Below are 24,341 nucleotides of genomic sequence, written 5' to 3' on the forward strand. Positions count from 1 at the left end.
GCACAGGAGACAAGGACACATGGCTGGGGTCCTGGCCTCCTGGGTTACGGCCATAGTGGTCAGGGCAATAGGTATACTAACTGGTTTAGAAACGATCAGCTTTTGACACGTCCAAACACTCCACAACCCATGTGGAATTCAGCGCGCTACGGACAGGGTCAGGTAGCCACTCCCTTTGAGTGGGGATTTGGAACAGGAAATAGGTTTGGTCCCTTATCTGACTTAAATACATGCGATTGACTTAAAGGTGGAGTCGATCATGAAAGGTTAGGGTTGAATAATCCAACTCTACAAAGTGGCTGTTTAAATATTATCGAACACTTTAGTGATCTTAGTCACATGGAAGTATTAGAGCCCCAAGAGCCCTCAAATCCTGACTATCCTCCGATTCTACATCGGTTGGAGGCTTGTGCTAAGCCGAGTATGATTAGTGAGGATATACAGACCTTTTCCCAAGTGGAACCTAACGAGGGATCATTAACGCAGCACATAGCGGAAGGGGATGTGGAAGGGGCAAACAAGACAAGGACACCCACTGACGCCTGTAAGATCCTAAGCTGGAACGTAGCAGGCTTAAATGCAAAACGTCAGGACAATGCTTGGTCGAGCTTTGTCTCAAACCACCACATTATTGCCCTGCAAGAAACTTGGGACACATCAGCCAATCTTTGGTGGGATGGGTTCACTAGTTTCACTAAACCTGCAGTCCCTAGCAGAGCGGGGAGAGCTAAAGGTGGCCTAGTAATTTTGTTTTCCCTGGAATTAAAAGGAAGCTACAGGCAGATTATTACTGACTCTGACAATATCTTAATTGTTGAAAGGGTGATTAATAATAATACTAGCAGGACCTTATTTGTCAATTTTTATAATTCTGGGAATAGCGAGTATAGAGGCTGTAATATCGCTAACCTAGACAGTATTTTAAACATAGTATTTCAGAATATCAAGTTTGTTTTTGAGTTTATTTTATTAGGCGATTTTAACATCCACTTATGTAACTTAGCCTGTAAGGGAAATAGCGAAAATGAGGTCGACGAGGCAGCCTTACAGGGACCTCACTTTGAACATTCCGCACAGGGGCAGGAGCTTGAAGAACTACTCGCTAACTATGACCTGTACGAACCTGAATGCGGCCTGAGAATGCCAACTTTTACTGGTACTCAACACGGGACAGTGATTGATTACATTTTTGTTTCACTAGGCATTCTAAATCGGACCATGGATTATCGTACAGTTCTAACACATTATAGCGACCATAACCCCGTATTACTTGAAGTGGCCTGGGGAGCTCAGATGGGGGTATCACCACTAACTGTAAAACTTGCACACCCCCTGAGGACCACTGATCAAGACAGACGAGTGAAGTGGGCTAAAGTGATCCCGGAAAACTTCTATGGGAAAAACTTCCCAAAAATTAAAGACAATGTAGAGATTTGTAAAATATCTGGCGCCCAAGGGAAAAGAATAGTAGCAGCATATGAGGCTATATGTGACCAGGTGTCAAAGGATCTGCTAGCCAAACCTATAAAGGGAGCCCCAGGACAAAAGCGTTGGTTTGACTCTGCATGTTCAAAGGCTCACAGAGAACTGCTGGTTGCCCTAAAAAATGTGCCTAGGGTTAAAGATGATATTTCCAGACTAAGCAAAACCTATAAGGCAGCCATAAAGAATCGTAAGGACACCATCAAACACGAAACATGGGAAAATCTCCTTTCAGCGGCAGTGTTGAAGGACAGTAGGAGATTTTGGGAGATCATCAAACAGCCCCTATTCTCTGAAGACAAAAATGCACCCATGGATTGCGTGATATCCGATGAAAAGTGGCTGTCCCATTTCAAAAATGTCTATGGGGGCGATGAAGATGGAACTAAAAAGGCCCCACTACCCTTCGCAGTTGTACATCCTATCATCTTTAATCCCCAAGAAGTGGAAAAAGCGCTTTTGGCAACCACAAAACACAAGGCTCCTGGCCCCGATGGAGTCCCTGCTGACTTTTTTATGTATTCACCTAAACTGTGGGCGGAGGTCATGTCAAATGTGTTTAATGCAGTCAATGGTAATCCAGCCCCCGCCTCGTGGGCCAGATCCACCATTGTCCCGATTTTCAAAAACAAAGGTCAGCGGGACGACCCTGTGTATTATAGGCCCATATCCCTACTGGACTCAACTATAAAAATCTTGGGGAGAGTACTCTTAGCCAGATTGAGGGAGAACGTTGAGGGTTGCGGTGGGCTGTCCGAACTGCAATATGGTTTTAGAGAGAGAAAAGGGACCATTGAACAATGTATTAATCTGCATTTACTCATCTCTAAATACACTGTGGCCAAGGAGGGTTCCGTGTTTCTTGCATTTATGGACCTCTCCTCGGCCTTTGACCTGGTCAATAGGTCAAAACTATGGTTGATCCTGTTGGAGATGGGTATTGATGAAGCTTTGGTCGCGTACATGGCCACTTTGCATCAGGAGCTTTTTGCAGCCGTCCGAGTGTCAAATAATGGCAGATGTACCTCACTGTTTAAATCTCTAAAGGGGGTACGGCAAGGTTGTATTTTAGCCCCCTCGCTTTTTACCATCTACATTAACGGCCCGGGGGCACACCTGCGTGGCCAGGAAGCGGACGTCCCCCGTGCAGGAGGTGCCCAAATCCCGGCACTCCTGTACGCGGATGACGCCGTCTTGATTGCTCGTACTGGCGTTGGCCTCCAGCTCCTCCTAGACGCTTTCGGTTCTTTTATGGAAAATTTGGACCTTAAGGTCAATGTCTCTAAGTCACACACGATGGTAATGGGGCGTGAGTGTACTAAAAAAAGGCATAAATCATTCTTCTGCAGTGGGGTCCCTGTCTCTAAGGTAACTACATTCCCCTACTTGGGCGTACTGTTCGACCAAAAAGGATCATGGGGCCCACAGATAAGAGCAAAGAGGCTGGCCGTAATTAGATCATCCTCCGCGCTCTTGGGTTTTGCTGCTAAGTAAGGAGCTAGGCCCATGGAAGCCCTCTTAAAAATCTATAAGTGCAAGCCTGTGGCTATCGCACTATATGGGTCCCCTTTGTGGGGGTATGTAAATCTTGACCCTATTCAGAGAGCTGAAAATAGATTTATTAGATCTCTTCTCTCCGTACCGCAGTCAACCCCAACCTACTCTATTCATAAAGAGGTGGGCCTACCCTATATATCAGATACATTGAGTCTAGCTCCCCTGACTCTGTGGCTGAAAATGTGGTTGAATGAAGATCTCCCTTTGAACCATAAAATATTATACGATGTTTTATCACTTGACAAATACAGCAGTATTCCATGGTTGGCCTATTTAGCTAAATCATTTACAGATTTGGGCCGTCCGGAACTTTTTTCATGCCCAGAGAAAATTAGGGCCCAGGATTTGGACTACATAAAAAAGTCATTCAGGGAAAGGAAGGAAATGAGCCGTGAGGAACAAGAACTGTTGAAACCAGCAGTAAGGGCTCATAGCCTTTTGGTTAGCGCACCTTCACTAGCACCTTATCTAAGCTTCGTCACATTCCCTTATCATAGGTTTTTATTAACTAAGTTTAGGTTTAACCTGTTACATTTTTATTTAGGTTCCTTTAAGTGCTGGCAGAAGCCAGATCTAGCCCCTCCTTGCAGCTGCGACCATTTTTCCGTGCAGGATACAATGCATTTTGTCATGTTTTGTAGTTTGTATCATGAGCAGAGGAAAAAATATTTGCTCCCCATCCTGAAAGAAGCGGGTTTCACACAGGTGCGCCCGGCGTTGCTCTTTCTACAACTCCTGTCAAATCCTCGCATTGCTTTCTGCACTGCTAATTTTTTGGTGGCCGCCGCTAGGGCGAAAGCTGCTGGCCAAATTTCGCCTTAAAATTAATGGTTTTATCATGTCCTTTTACAAATGAAATGTAAACCTGTTTTTTAATTATGTATATAGCTTCTAAATGTGTATTTAGATTGGTGTTTTTTAGGAAATTGTATGAATATGTATCGCATGTCATGTTTTTTAGTGTTTTTTTATTGTTTTTCGTTTCTTTGTATGACTTGGAATAAGTCGAATAAAGATATTCTGACTGACTGACTGACTGACTTTGTATTCTGAATTAGGCTCCTATAGTTTTCTACAAAGTCTACAGTCATTTTTTAGCATTAAATAAAGACATATGTGACATACATTATAACACAATTCCTGGCTTTATGCCAGTTTGGCAAAACACAAAACTCTAAAACCTTTGAACATTTGCTTTGTTTTCTATGGATGTTCACAAAGGTTTCAAAAAAGCTTTGCTACTTCACACACCCCTATGATCTCACTATAGTAGGTGCATTGTGCTTTAGAAATTTGCTGAGATATCCGGAGGTAGAGGGACAATACTATGTAGCCTTTATGTATGGGGGCTACCCCACTACCTTCTACTAAGCCAAGTCCCTGTGTACCTTACTGGAATTTGGGATGGACAAATGTCAATGCAGTGGACAGCTCTTGCTTGCATACGCTCAATATTCTTAAAAAGGAACTCTTTTCTTACCAAAGGCTCACCATACTCATATTATGACCTCATGCACCCTCTCTAGGCTCACTTTCTTAGTTCCTAAGTATGATTGTGGGCCAGATCAGACCTTCAGATCTCCTCACAATTCACAGATGTAACAGGCATCTTTCTTTTCCCTTCTTTCACAGGCCTAGTGGTGTTCTGAGGAGCTGAGTGTGAGGTGACAAGTTGTACAGTACAATAGCCAGTGGGTGGGAATGTTTCTAGGATACTCCCTAAACAAAAATCCCTCAGGACAAACCTTTATAGCAAATCTAGTTTTTATTTCTGCAAACTATCCCACAATGCACCATTCACAGGGAAAATTAATATAGCTGAACCTTTATCCCAAATGACAGCAGTTTGTGGTCTACCCAGGTATGTGTACATGGTAATGAGTACGCTTCCGGAAGCAGTGTAATTCCCTCGTGAATGGATCCAGGATTACTGGAGTGTATTGTACGATTAAATGGCCCTTCATTCCCAGGTGCCACCTATAACATAAGTAGGAATAGGTAGGTATCACTCTGGTTCAAGTTAAATACATTTCTGGACATCTCTAAAGGCCCTTCTTGAAACAAACTAAATCTCATGCTTCACACCCAGGTCATCTTTCCAAAAGCCTCAAGGCATTTTTACTGCTCCTGGAGAAGTTTCACACCTACTCAGTCACTCACACCTGCTCCCTGGCAGGGATGGCCACTTAGTCAGACTGACACTAATGAGCCAATTGGAGTTTCCGGCAGGAAAGTATAACTTTCTAAAAGTCACTTTTTCTGAACATTTATAAAAAATCCAACTTCACTATTTATTTGGGTTTTTAATAAATATTAAAAACAGTAGATGAACGGAGTCTGTAGATTTTTCCGACCTGCTTTAGCTTCCTTCAGGGAAAAAGCAGTGAAAACACAATTAGGTGGATAGTCACTATAGGAACATGTCAGCCTTTAATTTCTACATATTCCACTTTGAAATACTAGGCACCCTGCCTTGTGGGGCTGCAAGACCTACTTAGGGAGGACCTATTTCATTTTTGTCCCCTGTCAGAAAAGATTAATTTTGACAGGCCTTCCTGCCTGCAGGTGTTAGATCTGCAGCAGTCAGGAGACACATGTATACCTGAAGCCATATTTTACTGGTCAACCTGGTGGTCCACAGATGGCATTTAATTATCATGCTATTGAAGTACGTTTCGCACCATATACTATAGCCTTCTGAAAAAGATAAATATGCCAATTTGGGAATTTATCAATTCTGTTATGTTCTAGGGGTCAGAGCACATACATTGTATGAAGCATCAGTGCCCCAGTGTGAAAAACACACCCTGCAGCATCAGTACACAAAAAGTAGGAATGACCATGAAAAAGTGCAATTTCTCATAGCAGATGAGATAAAAATATTTTGGGGGGGAACACAATATGTGTAAGGCTCTTCCTTTTTAGACTCTCACCACTATGCTACACAGCAGAAATTGTGAAACTCTGAAGAGACCTATAAACCCTCCTGTTCTATTAGGGATATGGATGTCACCTGACATAAACCACCTGACACCTGATGATTGCCTAAATAATCGCATTAATTATTTGTTTGGTTAATCCCTTTTCTTCTCTTCGGTATCCTCTGTTCTAGCACTAGGAAGCAGTTTCCCAACAGTGTGACTGCAATTCAAAAACCCTGCACAAAATAATAAAATTAAATAGCACGTGACAATTGTCCTTTAGTCATCCTTACTACCAACTCCGCAATAAAATTGGCTTGTTGGCAATTTCCTGAGAACGTTCTGAGGAACATTTTCTAAATGCTATTATAATATCACATGATATGGATCACAATCAACAGCACCTCACATTATAACCAGGAAGATCTCTACTCAGCTAATGATGATCTTGGACAGAGGTTTGACAACAGACTCACAAAATGAAATGTGAGGAAATTCAACAACATAATCTCTTTAGATTAAAAATATGTTTGAAAATCAATTTTAGATAGTTTATATTATATATATATGTATATAAATTACCTACTGGCGGTCGCCAGTAGGTATATATAGTTAGGATTTTTTTCCTATGGGATTTTTGAAAATTCTATGTTGAATAACTTTGGCGTTTGAGGACGGAATTGGCTGAAATTTTCTGGAAAATGGAACATTTTGTTTCTGAGCAGCCCCTGAAAATTTGGGGGGGTTTCGTCAAGCGGGGGCAGAGAAAAAAAGGGGGTCCCAAAACGTGTTTTTAACATTGAGTTTTCCATAGGGCGGTTGGACTCACTTTTACCTCGAACGGCTGAATGGATTTCCACGAAACTTGGCAAAATTGTAGGGACTGGTAGCCCGATGTGCCTTTGCTATGTCTCAAGATATATGCTCCAGTGGTTTTTACGAAAATTAACTTTGAAAAATATATATTGGGCTACATTGGGCTATATATATGTTGGAGCCCAAATGTAGCCCAATGTAGCCCAATGAAGCCCAATGAAGCCCAATGTAGCCCAAAGATGGCCGCCAGAGACAAAAAAAAACAAATGTAGCCCAAATATCAGCCAGATGTAGCCCAACTATAGCCCAGTGACAGAATGTCCCAGAGTGTTTTAAAGAACAACTAGAACGCTAACAGTCTTACTTATGACAAAAGTATGGCACACCTGAAGTCATCTTGATTGGAATAAAGTGGTAACACTTAATACATTTAATTTGAAAAGGAACAAAATAAGGGGTTTCATTTTGCCATAGAAATGTTATATATATATATATATATATATATATAATATATATATATATATATATATATATATATATATATATATATATATATATATATATATTCACTGAAAAAACCATAGGTTATAGACCATATATAGTTAGGAATTAGCATTTACAAAACCTTGAAAATTCACTGAAAAAACCATAGGTTATAAACCATATATAGTTAGGAATTAGCATTTAAAAAACCTTACTTTACTCACACAAAACCATTGAAATTCCATATATAGTTAGTTGTACTAACTATATATCGCGCACCCGCAATCCACTGCTGATCATGTCACATATTACATCATTCATGACATGGTCAGTGACATCACTGATGACATCACTGATGACATCTCAAATGACATCACTGATGACATCACTGATGACATCTCAAATGACATCACTGATGACATCACTGATGACAACATCCAGTGACTGTATGTTTCTGTAAAGTTAAAATATGTCTTACATATTGAAGAATGAGTGGATGTAGAAGTGTCTGAACAAAGGATTTAGTAGGTGCATGACTGACTGTATGAGTGAGTGATTAAATGTGTCTCACTGAGTGCATGGGTTAGTGACTAAACTGTCTTAATTTGTGCATCATTATGTCTGTTGTTCTGTAAACTGCTGCATGTGTTGATCAGTAGCTATATGATTAACTATATGGGTTATTGATTGGTTGCCCAAGTATTTGTATGGGAGACTGAGAGTGTGTATGGGTGGCTGGGAGGTGTATGACTCTCTGCATAGATGTATGGGTTCAAAAGTGCATGTGGAAACAGCTGTATGGGCGGTTGACTGTGTGCATGACTGTATTGGTGAGTGAATAGATATCTCAGTGCTACATGTCAAAGTAAGTACATATGTAAAATACAGTACATGTGAGAGTTGACATATATAAATAACTGTGCATAAGAGCCAGTGAATGTGTGAGTGGCTGTATGGATCATTGTGAACTTGTATCCAGGATTGTATAAGTGAGTAAATATGTTTTAGTATATGTTTGAATAAGTAAGGTGTGTTTAACTGTATAGTTAAGGAAATGGAGGTGTGATTGATTGTTTGCATGACTGACTAGGTGTGTGTGTAACTTCATGGATGAGTGACAATCTGTGAGTCTGTGTTTACACTGAGTGTATCTAAGGTTATATTAGAGTCTGAAGAGGTTCATCGTATTATCACATGAATGATGTCATCAGTGATGTGATCAGTAATGTCAAATGAGATGTCATCAGTGATGTCATCAGTGATGTCATTTGAGATGTCATCAGTGATGTCATCAGTGATGTCATTTGAGATGTCATCAGTGATGTCATCAGTGATGTCACTGACCATGTCATGAATGATGTAATATGTGACATGATCAGCAGTGGATTGCGGGTGCGCGATATATAGTTAGTACAACTAACTATATATGGAATTTCAATGGTTTTGTGTGAGTAAAGTAAGGTTTTTTAAATGCTAATTCCTAACTATATATGGTTTATAACCTATGTTTTTTTCAGTGAATATATAATATGTATGAATATAGGCACATATATTGAAGATTTTCCCCGTGGAACATGTCTCAAAGGAAGAACTACTGGACTCCAAGGAAAACTTCTGGATGTACCGTTTAAAATCATTGCATCCAGATGGACTGAACATTACTGACAACACATCCTGATTACTGCATATCTCAAGAACTCTCAGGACTGCATTGATTCCACATTCCAAATGGAATCTTCACTCATGATGCTTTTTGAAAATTCAGCTGTGTCATCTGTGCAGCCACTGAGCTTACCATCTTGAAACTACCTGAGGAAGGCGGAAGCTGAAACGTTGTAGTGGAAATATATTTTTGTTCTTTGGTGAATATATCTGTTTGAGTCACTTCTTTCTTGAATATTTTATTTCTTTGTGACTCATTGTATCCTTTGGGATCCAGATTTTTGCCCTGGCTAGCTGTTGTTTTCTTGTGATCCTTCATCTTCAAGTATATATATATATATATATATATATATATTCCATAAGAAAGCACCAGACAATTGGAAAGCCTCCTGCAACATGTTGTATTCTCTGCAATTACCATGATGCACTGAAGCCCCGACCATGATGCACTAAAGCCCCGCCCATTGCGGGAAATCTTAAAAAGCCTGTGAAGTTCACCTTTGTGCTCAGCCAATGAGGAAGAGAAAGGATTCTCGAAACGCGTATGGCGCAACTGCACATGAACTTTGTCATTACGGGAGCCTCTGTGTTTGTTTTCAGCAAGATGCCAATAAAGAGAATACAGCATGTTGCAGGAGGCTTTCCAATTGTCTGGTGCTTTCTTATGGAATATTAAGTGGCCTGCCATGGTCACGGAAACCCCATCGCGATTTAAGCGAGTCCGCATCACAGATGAAAACGAGTGATGCACACGGAGCAACTTGTTACTGTTTGGCAGCATTTACAGAAGGCTGAAGACTTGCACCACGAGCTGCCTGTGAACCTACTAAAGAATTATTTTAATGGAGGAACATTATTACAGGCTCCCACGAAGGGTATAAACTGTTAAACTGCAATTACCATGATGCACTGAAGCCCCGACCATGATGCACTAAAGCCCCGCCCATTGCGGGAAATCTTAAAAAGCCTGTGAAGTTCACCTTTGTGCTCAGCCAATGAGAAAGAGAAAGGATTCTCGAAACGCGTATTGCGCAACTGCACATGAACTTATATATATATATATATATATTCCATAAGAAAGCACCAGACAATTGGAAAGCCTCCTGCAACATGTTGTATTCTCTGCAATTACCATGATGCACTGAAGCCCCGACCATGATGCACTAAAGCCCCGCCCATTGCGGGAAATCTTAAAAAGCCTGTGAAGTTCACCTTTGTGCTCAGCCAATGAGGAAGAGAAAGGATTCTCGAAACGCGTATGGCGCAACTGCACATGAACTTTGTCATTACGGGAGCCGCTGTGTTTGTTTTCAGCAAGATGCCAATAAAGAGAATTGCAAAAAACAACAAGTGATGGACTGAATGTGGATCAATGTCACACACTCCCCCAGTCAAAAGATCTGGGCCCAAATCCATCGTTTTTTTGCACTCCACACCACCCTGGGTCAGATAATGGCTTTATGCAAATCAGCTCTGACCCTGTTGCCCCATGGGAACAGTCCAGTCCGAACTACAACAGCCATATCTTTCCCAGACCGGAATCAAGCATCCGAGGACCGGACCGGTTTCGAGGTAACACCTCTCTTCAGCCCGGCTAGCTTGACTCCAAGTGGTGTGGAGTGCCTGGGACCCACGTCTGGGCATCCCCAGCGCACTTAGGGCGGCAATTGCAAAAAACAACAAGTGATGGACTGAATGTGGATCAATGTCACACACTCCCCCAGTCAAAAGATCTGGGCCCAAATCCATCGTTTTTTTGCACTCCACACCACCCTGGGTCAGATAATGGCTTTATGCAAATCAGCTCTGACCCTGTTGCCCCATGGGAACAGTCCAGTCCGAACTACAACAGCCATATCTTTCCCAGACCGGAATCAAGCATCCGAGGACCGGACCGGTTTCGAGGTAACACCTCTCTTCAGCCCGGCTAGCTTGACTCCAAGTGGTGTGGAGTGCCTGGGACCCACGTCTGGGCCTCCCCAGCGCACTTAGGGCGGCAATTGCAAAAAACAACAAGTGATGGACTGAATGTGGATCAATGTCACACACTCCCCCAGTCAAAAGATCTGGGCCCAAATCCATCGTTTTTTTGCACTCCACACCACCCTGGGTCAGATAATGGCTTTATGCAAATCAGCTCTGACCCTGTTGCCCCATGGGAACAGTCCAGTCCGAACTACAACAGCCATATCTTTCCCAGACCGGAATCAAGCATCCGAGGACCGGACCGGTTTCGAGGTAACACCTCTCTTCAGCCCGGCTAGCTTGACTCCAAGTGGTGTGGAGTGCCTGGGACCCACGTCTGGGCATCCCCAGCGCACTTAGGGCGGCAATTGCAAAAAACAACAAGTGATGGACTGAATGTGGATCAATGTCACACACTCCCCCAGTCAAAAGATCTGGGCCCAAATCCATCGTTTTTTTGCACTCCACACCACCCTGGGTCAGATAATGGCTTTATGCAAATCAGCTCTGACCCTGTTGCCCCATGGGAACAGTCCAGTCCGAACTACAACAGCCATATCTTTCCCAGACCGGAATCAAGCATCCGAGGACCGGACCGGTTTCGAGGTAACACCTCTCTTCAGCCCGGCTAGCTTGACTCCAAGTGGTGTGGAGTGCCTGGGGATGCCCAGACGTGGGTCCCAGGCACTCCACACCACTTGGAGTCAAGCTAGCCGGGCTGAAGAGAGGTGTTACCTCGAAACCGGTCCGGTCCTCGGATGCTTGATTCCGGTCTGGGAAAGATATGGCTGTTGTAGTTCGGACTGGACTGTTCCCATGGGGCAACAGGGTCAGAGCTGATTTGCATAAAGCCATTATCTGACCCAGGGTGGTGTGGAGTGCAAAAAAACGATGGATTTGGGCCCAGATCTTTTGACTGGGGGAGTGTGTGACATTGATCCACATTCAGTCCATCACTTGTTGTTTTTTGCAATTGCCGCCCTAAGTGCGCTGGGGATGCCCAGACGTGGGTCCCAGGCACTCCACACCACTTGGAGTCAAGCTAGCCGGGCTGAAGACAGGTGTTACCTCGAAACCGGTCCGGTCCGGTCCTCGGATGCTTGATTCCGGTCTGGGAAAGATATGGCTGTTGTAGTTTGGACTGGACTGTTCCCATGGGGCAACAGGGTCAGAGCTGATTTGCATAAAGCCATTATCTGACCCAGGGTGGTGTGGAGTGCAAAAAAACGATGGATTTGGGCCCAGATCTTTTGACTGGGGGAGTGTGTGACATTGATCCACATTCAGTCCATCACTTGTTGTTTTTTGCAATTGCCGCCCTAAGTGCGCTGGGGATGCCCAGACGTGGGTCCCAGGCACTCCACACCACTTGGAGTCAAGCTAGCCGGGCTGAAGAGAGGTGTTACCTCGAAACCGGTCCGGTCCTCGGATGCTTGATTCCGGTCTGGGAAAGATATGGCTGTTGTAGTTCGGACTGGACTGTTCCCATGGGGCAACAGGGTCAGAGCTGATTTGCATAAAGCCATTATCTGACCCAGGGTGGTGTGGAGTGCAAAAAAACGATGGATTTGGGCCCAGATCTTTTGACTGGGGGAGTGTGTGACATTGATCCACATTCAGTCCATCACTTGTTGTTTTTTGCAATTGCCGCCCTAAGTGCGCTGGGGATGCCCAGACGTGGGTCCCAGGCACTCCACACCACTTGGAGTCAAGCTAGCCGGGCTGAAGAGAGGTGTTACCTCGAAACCGGTCCGGTCCTCGGATGCTTGATTCCGGTCTGGGAAAGATATGGCTGTTGTAGTTCGGACTGGACTGTTCCCATGGGGCAACAGGGTCAGAGCTGATTTGCATAAAGCCATTATCTGACCCAGGGTGGTGTGGAGTGCAAAAAAACGATGGATTTGGGCCCAGATCTTTTGACTGGGGGAGTGTGTGACATTGATCCACATTCAGTCCATCACTTGTTGTTTTTTGCAATTGCCGCCCTAAGTGCGCTGGGGATGCCCAGACGTGGGTCCCAGGCACTCCACACCACTTGGAGTCAAGCTAGCCGGGCTGAAGAGAGGTGTTACCTCGAAACCGGTCCGGTCCTCGGATGCTTGATTCCGGTCTGGGAAAGATATGGCTGTTGTAGTTCGGACTGGACTGTTCCCATGGGGCAACAGGGTCAGAGCTGATTTGCATAAAGCCATTATCTGACCCAGGGTGGTGTGGAGTGCAAAAAAACGATGGATTTGGGCCCAGATCTTTTGACTGGGGGAGTGTGTGACATTGATCCACATTCAGTCCATCACTTGTTGTTTTTTGCAATTGCCGCCCTAAGTGCGCTGGGGATGCCCAGACGTGGGTCCCAGGCACTCCACACCACTTGGAGTCAAGCTAGCCGGGCTGAAGAGAGGTGTTACCTCGAAACCGGTCCGGTCCTCGGATGCTTGATTCCGGTCTGGGAAAGATATGGCTGTTGTAGTTCGGACTGGACTGTTCCCATGGGGCAACAGGGTCAGAGCTGATTTGCATAAAGCCATTATCTGACCCAGGGTGGTGTGGAGTGCAAAAAAACGATGGATTTGGGCCCAGATCTTTTGACTGGGGGAGTGTGTGACATTGATCCACATTCAGTCCATCACTTGTTGTTTTTTGCAATAAAGAGAATACAGCATGTTGCAGGAGGCTTTCCAATTGTCTGGTGCTTTCTTATGGAATATTAAGTGGCCTGCTATGGTCACGGATAGCCCCATCGCGATTTAAGCGAGTCCGCATCACAGATGAAAACGAGTGATACTGAGGTTCCGTGAATTCTGAACCTGGGCCATAAAGGTCGTGGTTCTGTTACGATTTTGGTAACAGCGAACCGTAAACAGTGAGCTCAGCAAGTATGAGTGTTTTTGTCATGTTACACCGATGGATTCACTGTGTATTTGAAGATTTCGTTCTGAACCTTTGGGTTCCATTTTGTGCATGTCAGCCATTTTGTGGTTGCCCTCACATAGGCCGATGACTTTAGCTGACTCCTGTTTGACCTGAAATGAACTGACCCTGCTGCCTGAAGCTGACCTTGCCAAACCAGTTCTTGCCGTTTAGCTGATCGAGACAGAGATCAAAGAGCAGGACATTGCTGAGTTTATGATACACGCACACACCTTTCTATCTTGCGTCGCATCTGTTTCTGTTCCTTCTTTATGGTCTATTTACGATGGGGATGTGCCCGTTTCTATTATGGGTCCGATCGACCTGTCTGATGAAAAATGTTAAGTTTAACCAATGATTGATTTTGGGCTGGACAAACTGAAAAATGGGCTTGTCATCATGATCCTGCTTTTGTCGTGGAAACATGTGAGTGGTCAAACTGTAAAGAAGGAATGTTGGATTTTTTGCATGCTTGCAAAAGCTAGGACTGCCCCTTTCTTTTGTGCTGAGTCATGTAACCCTAAAACATATAAAAGGCCTCTGTCCTCTGTATTCCTCAGACTGCCTCATTCAGTTGCTACGGCTTCTGTGTGACGTGGCCTCACTTATTAAATTTAATAAAGATGTCTTTTCATATTTTCAGCTTCTGTGCCAAGTTCTTTGTTATATTATAAGTATTCCCTGAGATTGAAGATTTACTTTTCTTCAATGCACACGGTGCAACTTGTTACTGTTTGGCAGCATTTACAGAAGGCTGAAGACTTGCACCACGAGCTGCCTGTGAACCTACTAAAGAATTATTTCAATGGAGGAACATTATTACAGGCTCCCACGAAGGGTATAAACTGTTAAACTGCAATTACCATGATGCACTGAAGCCCCGACCATGATGCACTAAAGCCCCGCCCATTGCGGGAAATCTTAAAAAGTCTGTGAAGTTCACCTTTGTGCTCAGCCAATGAGGAAAAGAAAGGATTCTCGAAACACGTATGGCGCAACTGCACATGAACTTTGTCATTACGGGAGCCGCTGTGTTTGTTTTCAGCAAGATGCCAATAAAGAGAATACAGCATGTTGCAGGAGGCTTTCCAATTGTCTGGTACTTTCTTATGGAATATTAAGTGGCCTGCCATGGTCACGGAAAGCCCCATCGCAATTTAAGCGAGCCCGCATCACAGATGAAAACGAGTGATGCACACAGAGCAACTAGTTACTGTTTGGCAGCATTTACAGAAGGTTGAAGACTTGCACCACGAGCTGCCTGTGAATCTACTAAAGAATTATTTCAATGGAGGAACATTATTACAGGCTCCCACAAAGGGTATAAACTGTTAAACTGCAATTACCATGACGCACTGAAGCCCCGACCATAATGCACTAAAGCCCCGCCCATTGCGGGAAATCTTAAAAAGCCTGTGGAGTTCACCTTTGTGCTCAGCCAATGAGGAAGAGAAGGGATTCTCGAAACGCGTATGGCGCAACTGCACATGAACTTTGTCATTACGGGAGCTGCTGTGTTTGTTTTCAGCAAGATGCCAATAAAGAGAATACAGCATGTTGCAGGAGGCTTTCCAATTGTCTGGTGCTTTCTTATGGAATATATATATATATATATATATATATATATATATATATATATATATATATATATATATATATATATATATATATATATATATATATATATATATTCACTGAAAAAACCATAGGTTTCAGGCCTTATATAGTTAGGAATTAGCATTTAAAAAACCTTTGAAATTCACTGAAAAAACCATAGGTTTCAGGAGTTATATAGTTAGGAATTAGCTTTTACAAAACCTTTGAAATTCACTCAAAAAACTATAAGTTTTAGTGGTGTTAACCCTTTAGGTGCTGCCGTCGGCCAACGGTCGTCACGGGCACTACCTCCCCAGTGCTGCGTGCGACCGCTGGACGTCCAGTTCAGCACTGGATAATGGACAGCGCAGCACTGGGGAGGTTTGTTTACTAGCTCCTAAGGTGTTAAAGTTAGCTGGACATTTTACTCATACAAAACCATTGAAATTGCTCCTATATAGTTAGTTGTACTAACTATATTTCGCGCACCCGCAATCCACTGCTGATGATGTCACATATTAGATCATTCATGACATGGTCAGTGACATCACTGATGGCATCTCAACTGACATCACTGATGACATCATCCAGTGAATGTGGTTTGCTTCGTTATTTAAATATGCATTATATATATATATAGCAATTTGCATTGAAGAATGAGTGGATATATATAAATAAATATTTGGATGGAGGATTTAGTAGCAGTGTAATTGACTGTTTACTTGACCAATTTATAATGTCTCACTGAATATAGTGGATAGTGACTAAACTGTGTGAATATCTGTATCACTTTGTCAGTTGTTGTGTAAACTGATTCTACAGTTGGTTACTAGCTATGTGAAAATCTATATTAGTTATTGATTAGTTAACTGAGTATTTGTATGGGAGTGTGAAAGTGTGTGTGGTTCGGTGGGGGGTGTGTCACTGTCCAAAGATATGTGAATAGTTGATTCAGTAGATATATGAAGTTAAAACTACATGTTCTAACAGTTTGGGTGAGGGAATCTCTTTATGGGTGAGGTGATGAGCAAATATATTTCTCAAAGGTACAGGTCCAACAAACTAGAAAAATAAAAGGCAGTGCATGTGTCAGTTGTTGTATATAAATAAGTATACATAAGACACAATGATTGAGTGAGTGACTGTATGGATAACTGTATACTTGTAATAATGATTTTATAATTCACTAAGTATGACTTACTATCTAAATGAATAGAAGAAGTGGTGTTTGTATAAGTGTTTTGCTAAGTAAATATGTAAGTATGATCCATTGTTTGCATAAGTGAGTAGGATGACTTCATATGTGAATAGGATGCGTGCTGTTGTTTAATGTCGATATAGATGTATAAGTATTTTTGATAGTGTTCTATTGTTCATTGACAGCATGTATGAGTGAATCCATAGGTAAGTGATTAGATGTGTGTATACATCTATGAATCACTGAGTGGATTTTTAGATACTTGTATTGCTGTGACAATGGATTTAAATATGATACTCTGTATTTTACAAAGAGTGATGAAAAATTGTAATAGTGTATGAAAAGGTGTATGTGATTGTCACATGGATGATGTCATCAGTGATGTCATCAGTGATGTCATCTGAGATGTCATCAGTGATGTCACTGACCATGTCATGAATGATCTAATATGTGACATCATCAGCAGTGGATTGCGGGTGCGCGAAATATAGTTAGTACAACTAACTATATAGGAGCAATTTCAATGGTTTTGTATGAGTAAAATGTCCAGCTAACTTTAACACCACTAAAACTTATAGTTTTTTGAGTGAATTTCAAAGGTTTTGTAAAAGCTAATTCCTAACTATATAACTCCTGAAACTTATGGTTTTTTCAGTGAATTTCAAAGGTTTTTTAAATGCTAATTCCTAACTATATAAGGCCTGAAACCTATGGTTTTTTCAGTGAATTTGCAAGGTTTTTTAAATGCTAATTCCTAACTATATAAGGCCTGAAACCTATGGTTTTTTCAGTGAATTCACAAGGTTTTTTAAATGCTAATTCCTAACTATATAAGGCCTGAAACCTATGGTTTTTTCAGTGAATTTGCAAGGTTTTTTTAAATGCTAATTCCTAACTATATAAGGCCTGAAACCTATGGTTTTTTCAGTGAATTTCAAAGGTTTTTTAAATGCTCATTCCTAACTATATCAGGCCTGAAACCTATGGTTTTTTCATTGAATTCACAAGGTTTTTAAATTCTAATTCTATTAGCGGATAACGTTTTTATATATTCAAAAGTTTTTTTATGCTAATTCCTAACTATATAAGGCCTGAAACCTATGGTTCTTTCAGTGAATTTCAAAGGTTTTTTAAATGCAAATTTCTAACTATAAAAGGCCTTAAACCTATAGTTTTTTCAGTGAATTTGCAAGGTTTTTTAAATGCTAATTCTATTAGCGGATAACGTTTAAATATATTAATATCCTAGTGGGACCACCTGAGCAGCCCTAGGGGGTCAGGGTGTTTCTACCCTGCCCCCTTTTTTTGTTCTACACATTTTTATTTTTCTGCTTTCTTGTGCCTCAGTCTACTAAGACCCAAGATGGATGCCAACACTTCCTGGTTAGAAGTGTTGACAGCCAATGAGCATACAGCTTTCTCAGGAAGGCCTGCTGATTGACTGTCACTGTCTGTCAACACTAGCACAAGATGGATGCCAACACCTCCTGGTTCGAAGTGTTGACAGCCAATGACCATGCAGCTTTCTCGGGAAGGCATGCTGATTGGCTGCCACTGTCTGTCAACACTCAAAACCAGGAAGTGTTGGCAGCCATCTTGTGCCTTGTTAGAACCAAGGCACAAGAAAGCAGTGAAACAAAGGTGTGAAACTCGCAAAGGGGCCAGAGTAGAAGCACCCTGACCCCCTGGGCCTGCTCAGGGGGTCCCACAAGGACCCCCAAAGCAAAAGAAATTAAAAAAATTTAAAAAGTCGCGGGTACGCATACCGTACGCGTACCGGTACGCGTACGGTACGCGTACCCCGTGACTTTTTAATTTTTTTTTTTTTTTTGCCTTGGGGGTCCTTGTGGGACCCCCTGAGCAGGCCTAGGGGGTCAGGGTGCTTCTACCCTGCCCCCTTTTTGAGTTCTACATGTTTGTTTTTATGCTTTCCTGTGCCTCAGTCTACCGAGGCACAAGATGGCTGCCAACAGTTTCTGTTTTGGAGTGTTGACAGACATTGGCAGCCAATCAGAATGCAGCTCGCGCACTAGAGGTACGCGTACGGTACGTGTACGTGCGCGTACCGTAAGCGCACGGCTAAGCTCACAGGTAAGCTGCTATAGATATATATATTTTTTTTAACCCAAATTACTCAAAATCCTCTGGAGCACATATCTTGAGACATAGCAAAGGCACATCGAGCTACCAGTCCCTACAATTTTGCCAAGTTTGGTGAAAATCCATTCAGCCGTTCGAGCTAAAAGTGAGTTCGACCGCCCTATGGAAATTAACATGGGGAAAACACGTTTTGGGACCCCCCTTTTATCTCGGCCACCGCTTGACGAATCCCCCCCAAACTTTCAGGGAAGGACCGGAGCGCCGCGAGGCAAAGTTAAGGAAAAATTCCGGAAGATTCCTCAACCGGCGCCAAAGTTATTCCCAATAGTATGTTGCGATTTCCCTATGGAAAACAATCCTAACTATATATACCTAATGGCTATCGCCAGTAGGTATATATCTGTTAGCGCTGCTGTGACCTTCACTTGAATAAAGTACTTCTTGCCAGCTATTTTGGGATTCGTTGGTTTTTTCCTGGGACAGAACAACAACTGGCATTCCCAAGGTGAACCTACATCGTTTGATATATATATATATATATATATATATATATATATATATATATATATATATATATATATATATATATATATATTCGAGGGGGCCAGCAGGGCGGAATCAAGAATTTGATATATATATATATATATATTGGAAAAAGGCGCAACGCCGAAACACGTCCTGTCCCGCTTCATGATTTTTTCGGTAAAAATAAAATAACTGAATTTACCCCCTGAAAGCAGTGTGCGGTCATCTTGTTTCCTTGGGAGACGAGTTGGGAGCTGATATATAGATATCTATATGCACAAGATTTTGACATGTTGAAAAAGATGTTGATAACGATTAGCATTTGCATATCTGGAAAACTTCACACTAATGCAAGAACAACTTTGTTTACCTGGATAGGGCGCCTCTCCCCCGAAAGGAAGCACGTGATACAATCTCCCCATTGTCCAGAGCAGCAACACGCTGCAGCTCTGATGATGTATCATCGCAAACTGATAGTGCCCTGTATAGGAAAAGAGAAAAGAGTTACCCTCAGGAATAAGAGTGACATATTGGTGGGCAGAGTATGAAGGGGTAGAAAACATCGTAAGACTGATAAGTGTTTCTGGCCACATCAATATGTATCATGATATTGATTGCTCAAAAATAAAAAAGACACACCAACTTACATATTCACTACGCTTGCACAACCCACAATGACCAAGTCCCATCAATGTATTCACCCCCTCCCCCGCCAGCAAATGCATTTGTAGTGGAATCAATGGTCATAAACCTGCACACACCTCCGCAATCTTTGAGGCTCCTGTTTTCCACCTGAGTCAAAACTGTTTTTTAATCTGCTTTATTATGAAACTGCCCTGGGGTGGAAAAAGTGCCTGCTTCTTGGTCACACATTCCCGAATTCTCTGCAAGATCTGACTGGCTACTTAGTGATTGTCTTGCTGATCGACTTCCCAGCATACTTGCAAGAAGATAAAAGAGACCTACCGCAGTAGCAATATTACATTAGACAACCTATTTTATTATCAGATAAGTGATATGCATCCTTCTTTTGCACCTGAATCAAAAGTCAAATTCCTTTTGATTTGTGATTCCTTCAACCATTGATCGGACATCCTGCCCTATATCTCTTATCATGACAAGCACTCTCCCCACCTAAATCTTCATCTTAGTGATAACCCATTGATGGACTTACAATGAGATTGCTACTGCAGACGTGAGAGCCGTCTTCAGTACACCAGATACTAATCTAGAAAGAAACCTCTAAGCAGCCTGAGTTATTTTACTCACAATCAAAAGCTAATTACCAAATTCCCAAGCCAAATATCTATGTTCAATGTCTGTTGTAGCAAATATTGACATATTCTCTAAAAATTGCCATGCAAGATACATCTTACAATTCTGGGGAGAAATATTAAAATGTTGTGTTAATTACAAAAACATGACTTTATATCCATGCTAGCGTATCCATCAACTGTTCCTCTCATTTGAGCGTACCTACTGAACTGCAAAAATGTTAGACCTCTCTCTGAAATTTCATTATTTTGGAAAATCAGTTAAGAAGACAGTGTGTGACAGTTCTGCTATCCAATCACTGAAGATGCTGGGTGTATGTGCTGGGACTTGATGTTTGATGTTTACCTCCTGTAGGCAAGGAGAAAGCTGCAACTTAATTCTCATTTCCCGCTTGACAAGCACCCTAGAAAAACACTAGCCAGGGCCCAGAGCTTACTTCATTCCAGACCAGATATCAGGAATAAGGCACCACTACCTCAGATCAGTTTTGGATGTGAAGGAGGTGAGCAGAAATACATGATCAAAAGAATCAGAGAGATATACAACCAACAAGGAAGGTTATACCAGGTGCCAGACAAATCTGCCAACCCTGAGTGCAATGTACCAAAAAACAAGGACAGTCCAATAGACCAAACAGGATCTGTACATCAGAGAATAAGAGTTATTTTTTTAATTAATTTATATGGAGGTATTTAAAGTTTGTGAACTGCAATTGGTTGCGCAGTGCTAACCCTAGATAGGCAGTCTGGGGTGTGTTAAGGTAAACCATATACAACCATTTGACGGATGTAATAAAAAGCTTATGCTTAATAAGGACAACATTAGAATTTGATTGGAGCACCTGTAAATACCCCAAAATAAACAAAGTTAACTATAATTAACCCAAACATATCAAAACGTTATGAAATAATGCTAGGATAAGAAGATCAAATTGCATACAGAACTCAAAATTATTATCTAAGGATGTTGATAAATTCTGCTCCAATGTGTAAGATATTCATGCCTGCAACATGTGCATTGTTAGTCTGAAGGGAGTCACCACAGTAGTAGAATCAGAGACTCTATGCCACTGCTGTTGATGATCAAGTGGTGGCAGTGATGCTGTGCAGTATGCATGCAGCAATGTAGTTCTATATACTGTACAGGCTGTTTACACCAATTGTAGTGTAGTTCCTATTATCCCAATAGGCTCTGCGCATTGGAATAATACCTCCAATAGTATAGACCTAGACCAGACGTTAACTAGGTCTTCTACTGTCGATATTAGACTTAAAGTTTTGGGTTTGCCAGCTAGCTCAGAGTTCACTAGAAACTTTCTCGAATAGGCAAGGAGGAGTTGAACCTCCCTGGATAGACAAGAAGGGATTTAGTTTCTGACAACCATAGAACATGACAACTTTGCTCTCCCCTAATCAAGAGTATATCTCTAGAGTCGTGTGAAAACAAAAGACAACTTATTTTACTCAGTCAGTACGTGCATTCTTAGTTTCACCAGATTGTAGAGAAAAGGAAGAGACGGGCGTGTTCAATAAAAGATGTTATTTATTGATCAGTCTCTTTTCTCGTACAAGAGAAATGGATCGATATTATCGCAATACTTATGGTTAAGTAAAGTGCATACAATAAAAGCAGAATTATAAAATAATACTGTAAAAACATTGATATGGTTTCTAAGCCATACGTTATTTAAAATGGACAGAATATATACATACACATATAAACATTTGACTAATCGTACTCAACTGGTGCTTCTAACTACGCCTACCCCAGTGTACCTGACCTAAGCCTAATACGTGGGCGGGGATAGAAAGTAGCAGTTTAAGTTAAGTTTGTTTTGCCAAGTGACTGATTCAAGAATTCTCTGTAAGGGGTTATTCAGCTCTGTACCTGAGATCTAGGATGGTTGAGGGATAGTATCTCTCGTCTGAGGTCTCGATATTCCAAGCTGCCTGCGAGGGCTGCTCGGAAGCGCCGGAGCTGGATTTCTCGGCAGGAGAAAGCAGCGTTTCGTTCTCAGCGCGTCATGAAGGCGGGGCAGCGCCGGGGGCTTCGCTCTCTGCTGGGCTTCGGCAAGTCTCGCTGCTCCGATCTCGTCACCACCGCGTTTGTTTGCTTAAGGCAATATCGGTAATATTTATACCTGTAAGGTGCCGAGATTGACGTAAGGATGGACATAGATACGTCAATAAGGATGTCATACGAGCTGGTCATTAGCACATTCTTTTACTGAAGTTCTTTGAGAAATCAAAACAATGGCCGCAGGGATTTTCCCAGGTTGTCATAGGTTTGATTTGTTTTGAGAACTCCGTATGCCTTATCAGGGGCTGGAGGAATATTGCTTGCCTAATTAGATGGCAAGCGTTATGACCTAATCAGATAACGCGCTCCTGTGCCGTGGTCTGGCGTAATCAGATAACGGTTTCTGCATTATGGGATGGCTGCTAGTTAATTTGTTAACCAGAATAGGGTCAGGAATAGGGGGATCGATACAGAACCTATAGGAATACATCACACCCACTCCACGCTAACTATGGCCATATTTACGAATCTAGGCATAGTAAAACATACTGTAGAGTATCGTGTATACCTTACCACCCCAAAATACACATAATGCATTTTGAAATTATGTAACATATGGGAAAAAAATAGTCATATGTACTATATGCACTCAAGCAGTAGAAAAATGCTAAAATAATCACGCATATGTATACATTATTAGTAATTGAATATTAGAATTACACATGAAATGGCTCTTAATACAGAAGAAAAGTTCGAGACCACTTCATCACAGTTCAAAAATATTTATGAACATACCAGCGGGCAGCTAATGTCTATGAAGTTTCTAAAAATAGAAATTAGTTCTCTAAGAATAGTTCTTACTTTAAGCAGAAGAAAAAGTGTCCCGTAAAATTTTAAAAAATATTTTGGGGCTGCTAAAAAGTTGCTGTCCGTGGACTGGAGGAAAAGTTGATCTTGCTACTTTATTATTAAAGTTGAAGGCCAAATTCAAGGTGTCGGGAACGCCGTGTGCTAGCTTGTTTAAGAGTCATTATTTCTGCTCTGGTGAGAACATCATATCATTGAGACTGCTGAAAAAGCTGTCAACAGCTTCCTGTGAGAGTTCCACTAACTCGGAAAAGGATGTAACCATGCATTCATGTGCATGATTGTCTCCATTGACGTTTTGAGTAGTATTGCTGACAGAAGGTTGTACCTGATCGATGCTGCTTTCATCTTGATCTTCACTACCCCTTAATCGTAGTGGTGAAGTTTCCACGAATGCCGTCATCAGGATTGGCAGCCGTTGAGGGCAGCACAATGCATGAGCCTTTACCGGACCCAACAATGTTTCTGCATCCATTGGCGCATCCGATTGTAGCGTCAGACAGGTGTCCAACACGCATTCTTCTCCGCACAGCATGCACCTTAATACAGGTAAAACACATCTTTGCCATATCGGCCGAAATGAAAGAAACCAAGTCATGTTCAGGTCTCTAAGCCGGGTTAGTCCCAGGATTTTTGATATCCGGTCCCGGTATCCAATGGCTCGGATTGTTTCTTCCCTTGTCGCGGGTGTTTTGTCTGTGACATGGTTTGCCATAACGAAATATAAGGACTAAGAATAGGATTCCTGCAATTAGTCCCAAAATGAGGGGAACTCCTCCAAAAATCGAACGGACTAAGTCTGGAAAAATACCCAGTATGGCTTTGAATGGTGGTAATGCCATAGAAAATACTGTCTTAAATACATTTGAGACTCCACTGGTATCAGAAATATTTAAGATTTCATTCAGGATTTCTGCGAAATGTATGGGGGAATTAGTTGATAATAATGAGTGAATCTCTGCAGTCGT

At 42.0% G+C, this 24,341-nt stretch overlaps 1 protein-coding gene across 1 annotated transcript in view; it reads right to left on the reverse strand.

Annotated features, from left to right (window-relative positions):
• CNGA2 (cyclic nucleotide gated channel subunit alpha 2) overlaps positions 1-24,341 on the reverse strand; it is a 360,336-nt gene that overhangs the window by 100,160 nt on the left and 235,835 nt on the right. Inside the window, exon 3 of the mRNA XM_078685896.1 lies at positions 19,583-19,693. Within this exon, the coding sequence (XP_078542022.1) occupies positions 19,583-19,693 (111 nt within the window). The remainder of the gene's footprint in view (positions 1-19,582; positions 19,694-24,341) is intronic.

Source organism: Lissotriton helveticus, chromosome 4_1 (genome assembly GCF_964261635.1).
Source record: "Lissotriton helveticus chromosome 4_1, aLisHel1.1, whole genome shotgun sequence".
NCBI classification, from domain to species: domain Eukaryota; kingdom Metazoa; phylum Chordata; class Amphibia; order Caudata; family Salamandridae; genus Lissotriton; species Lissotriton helveticus.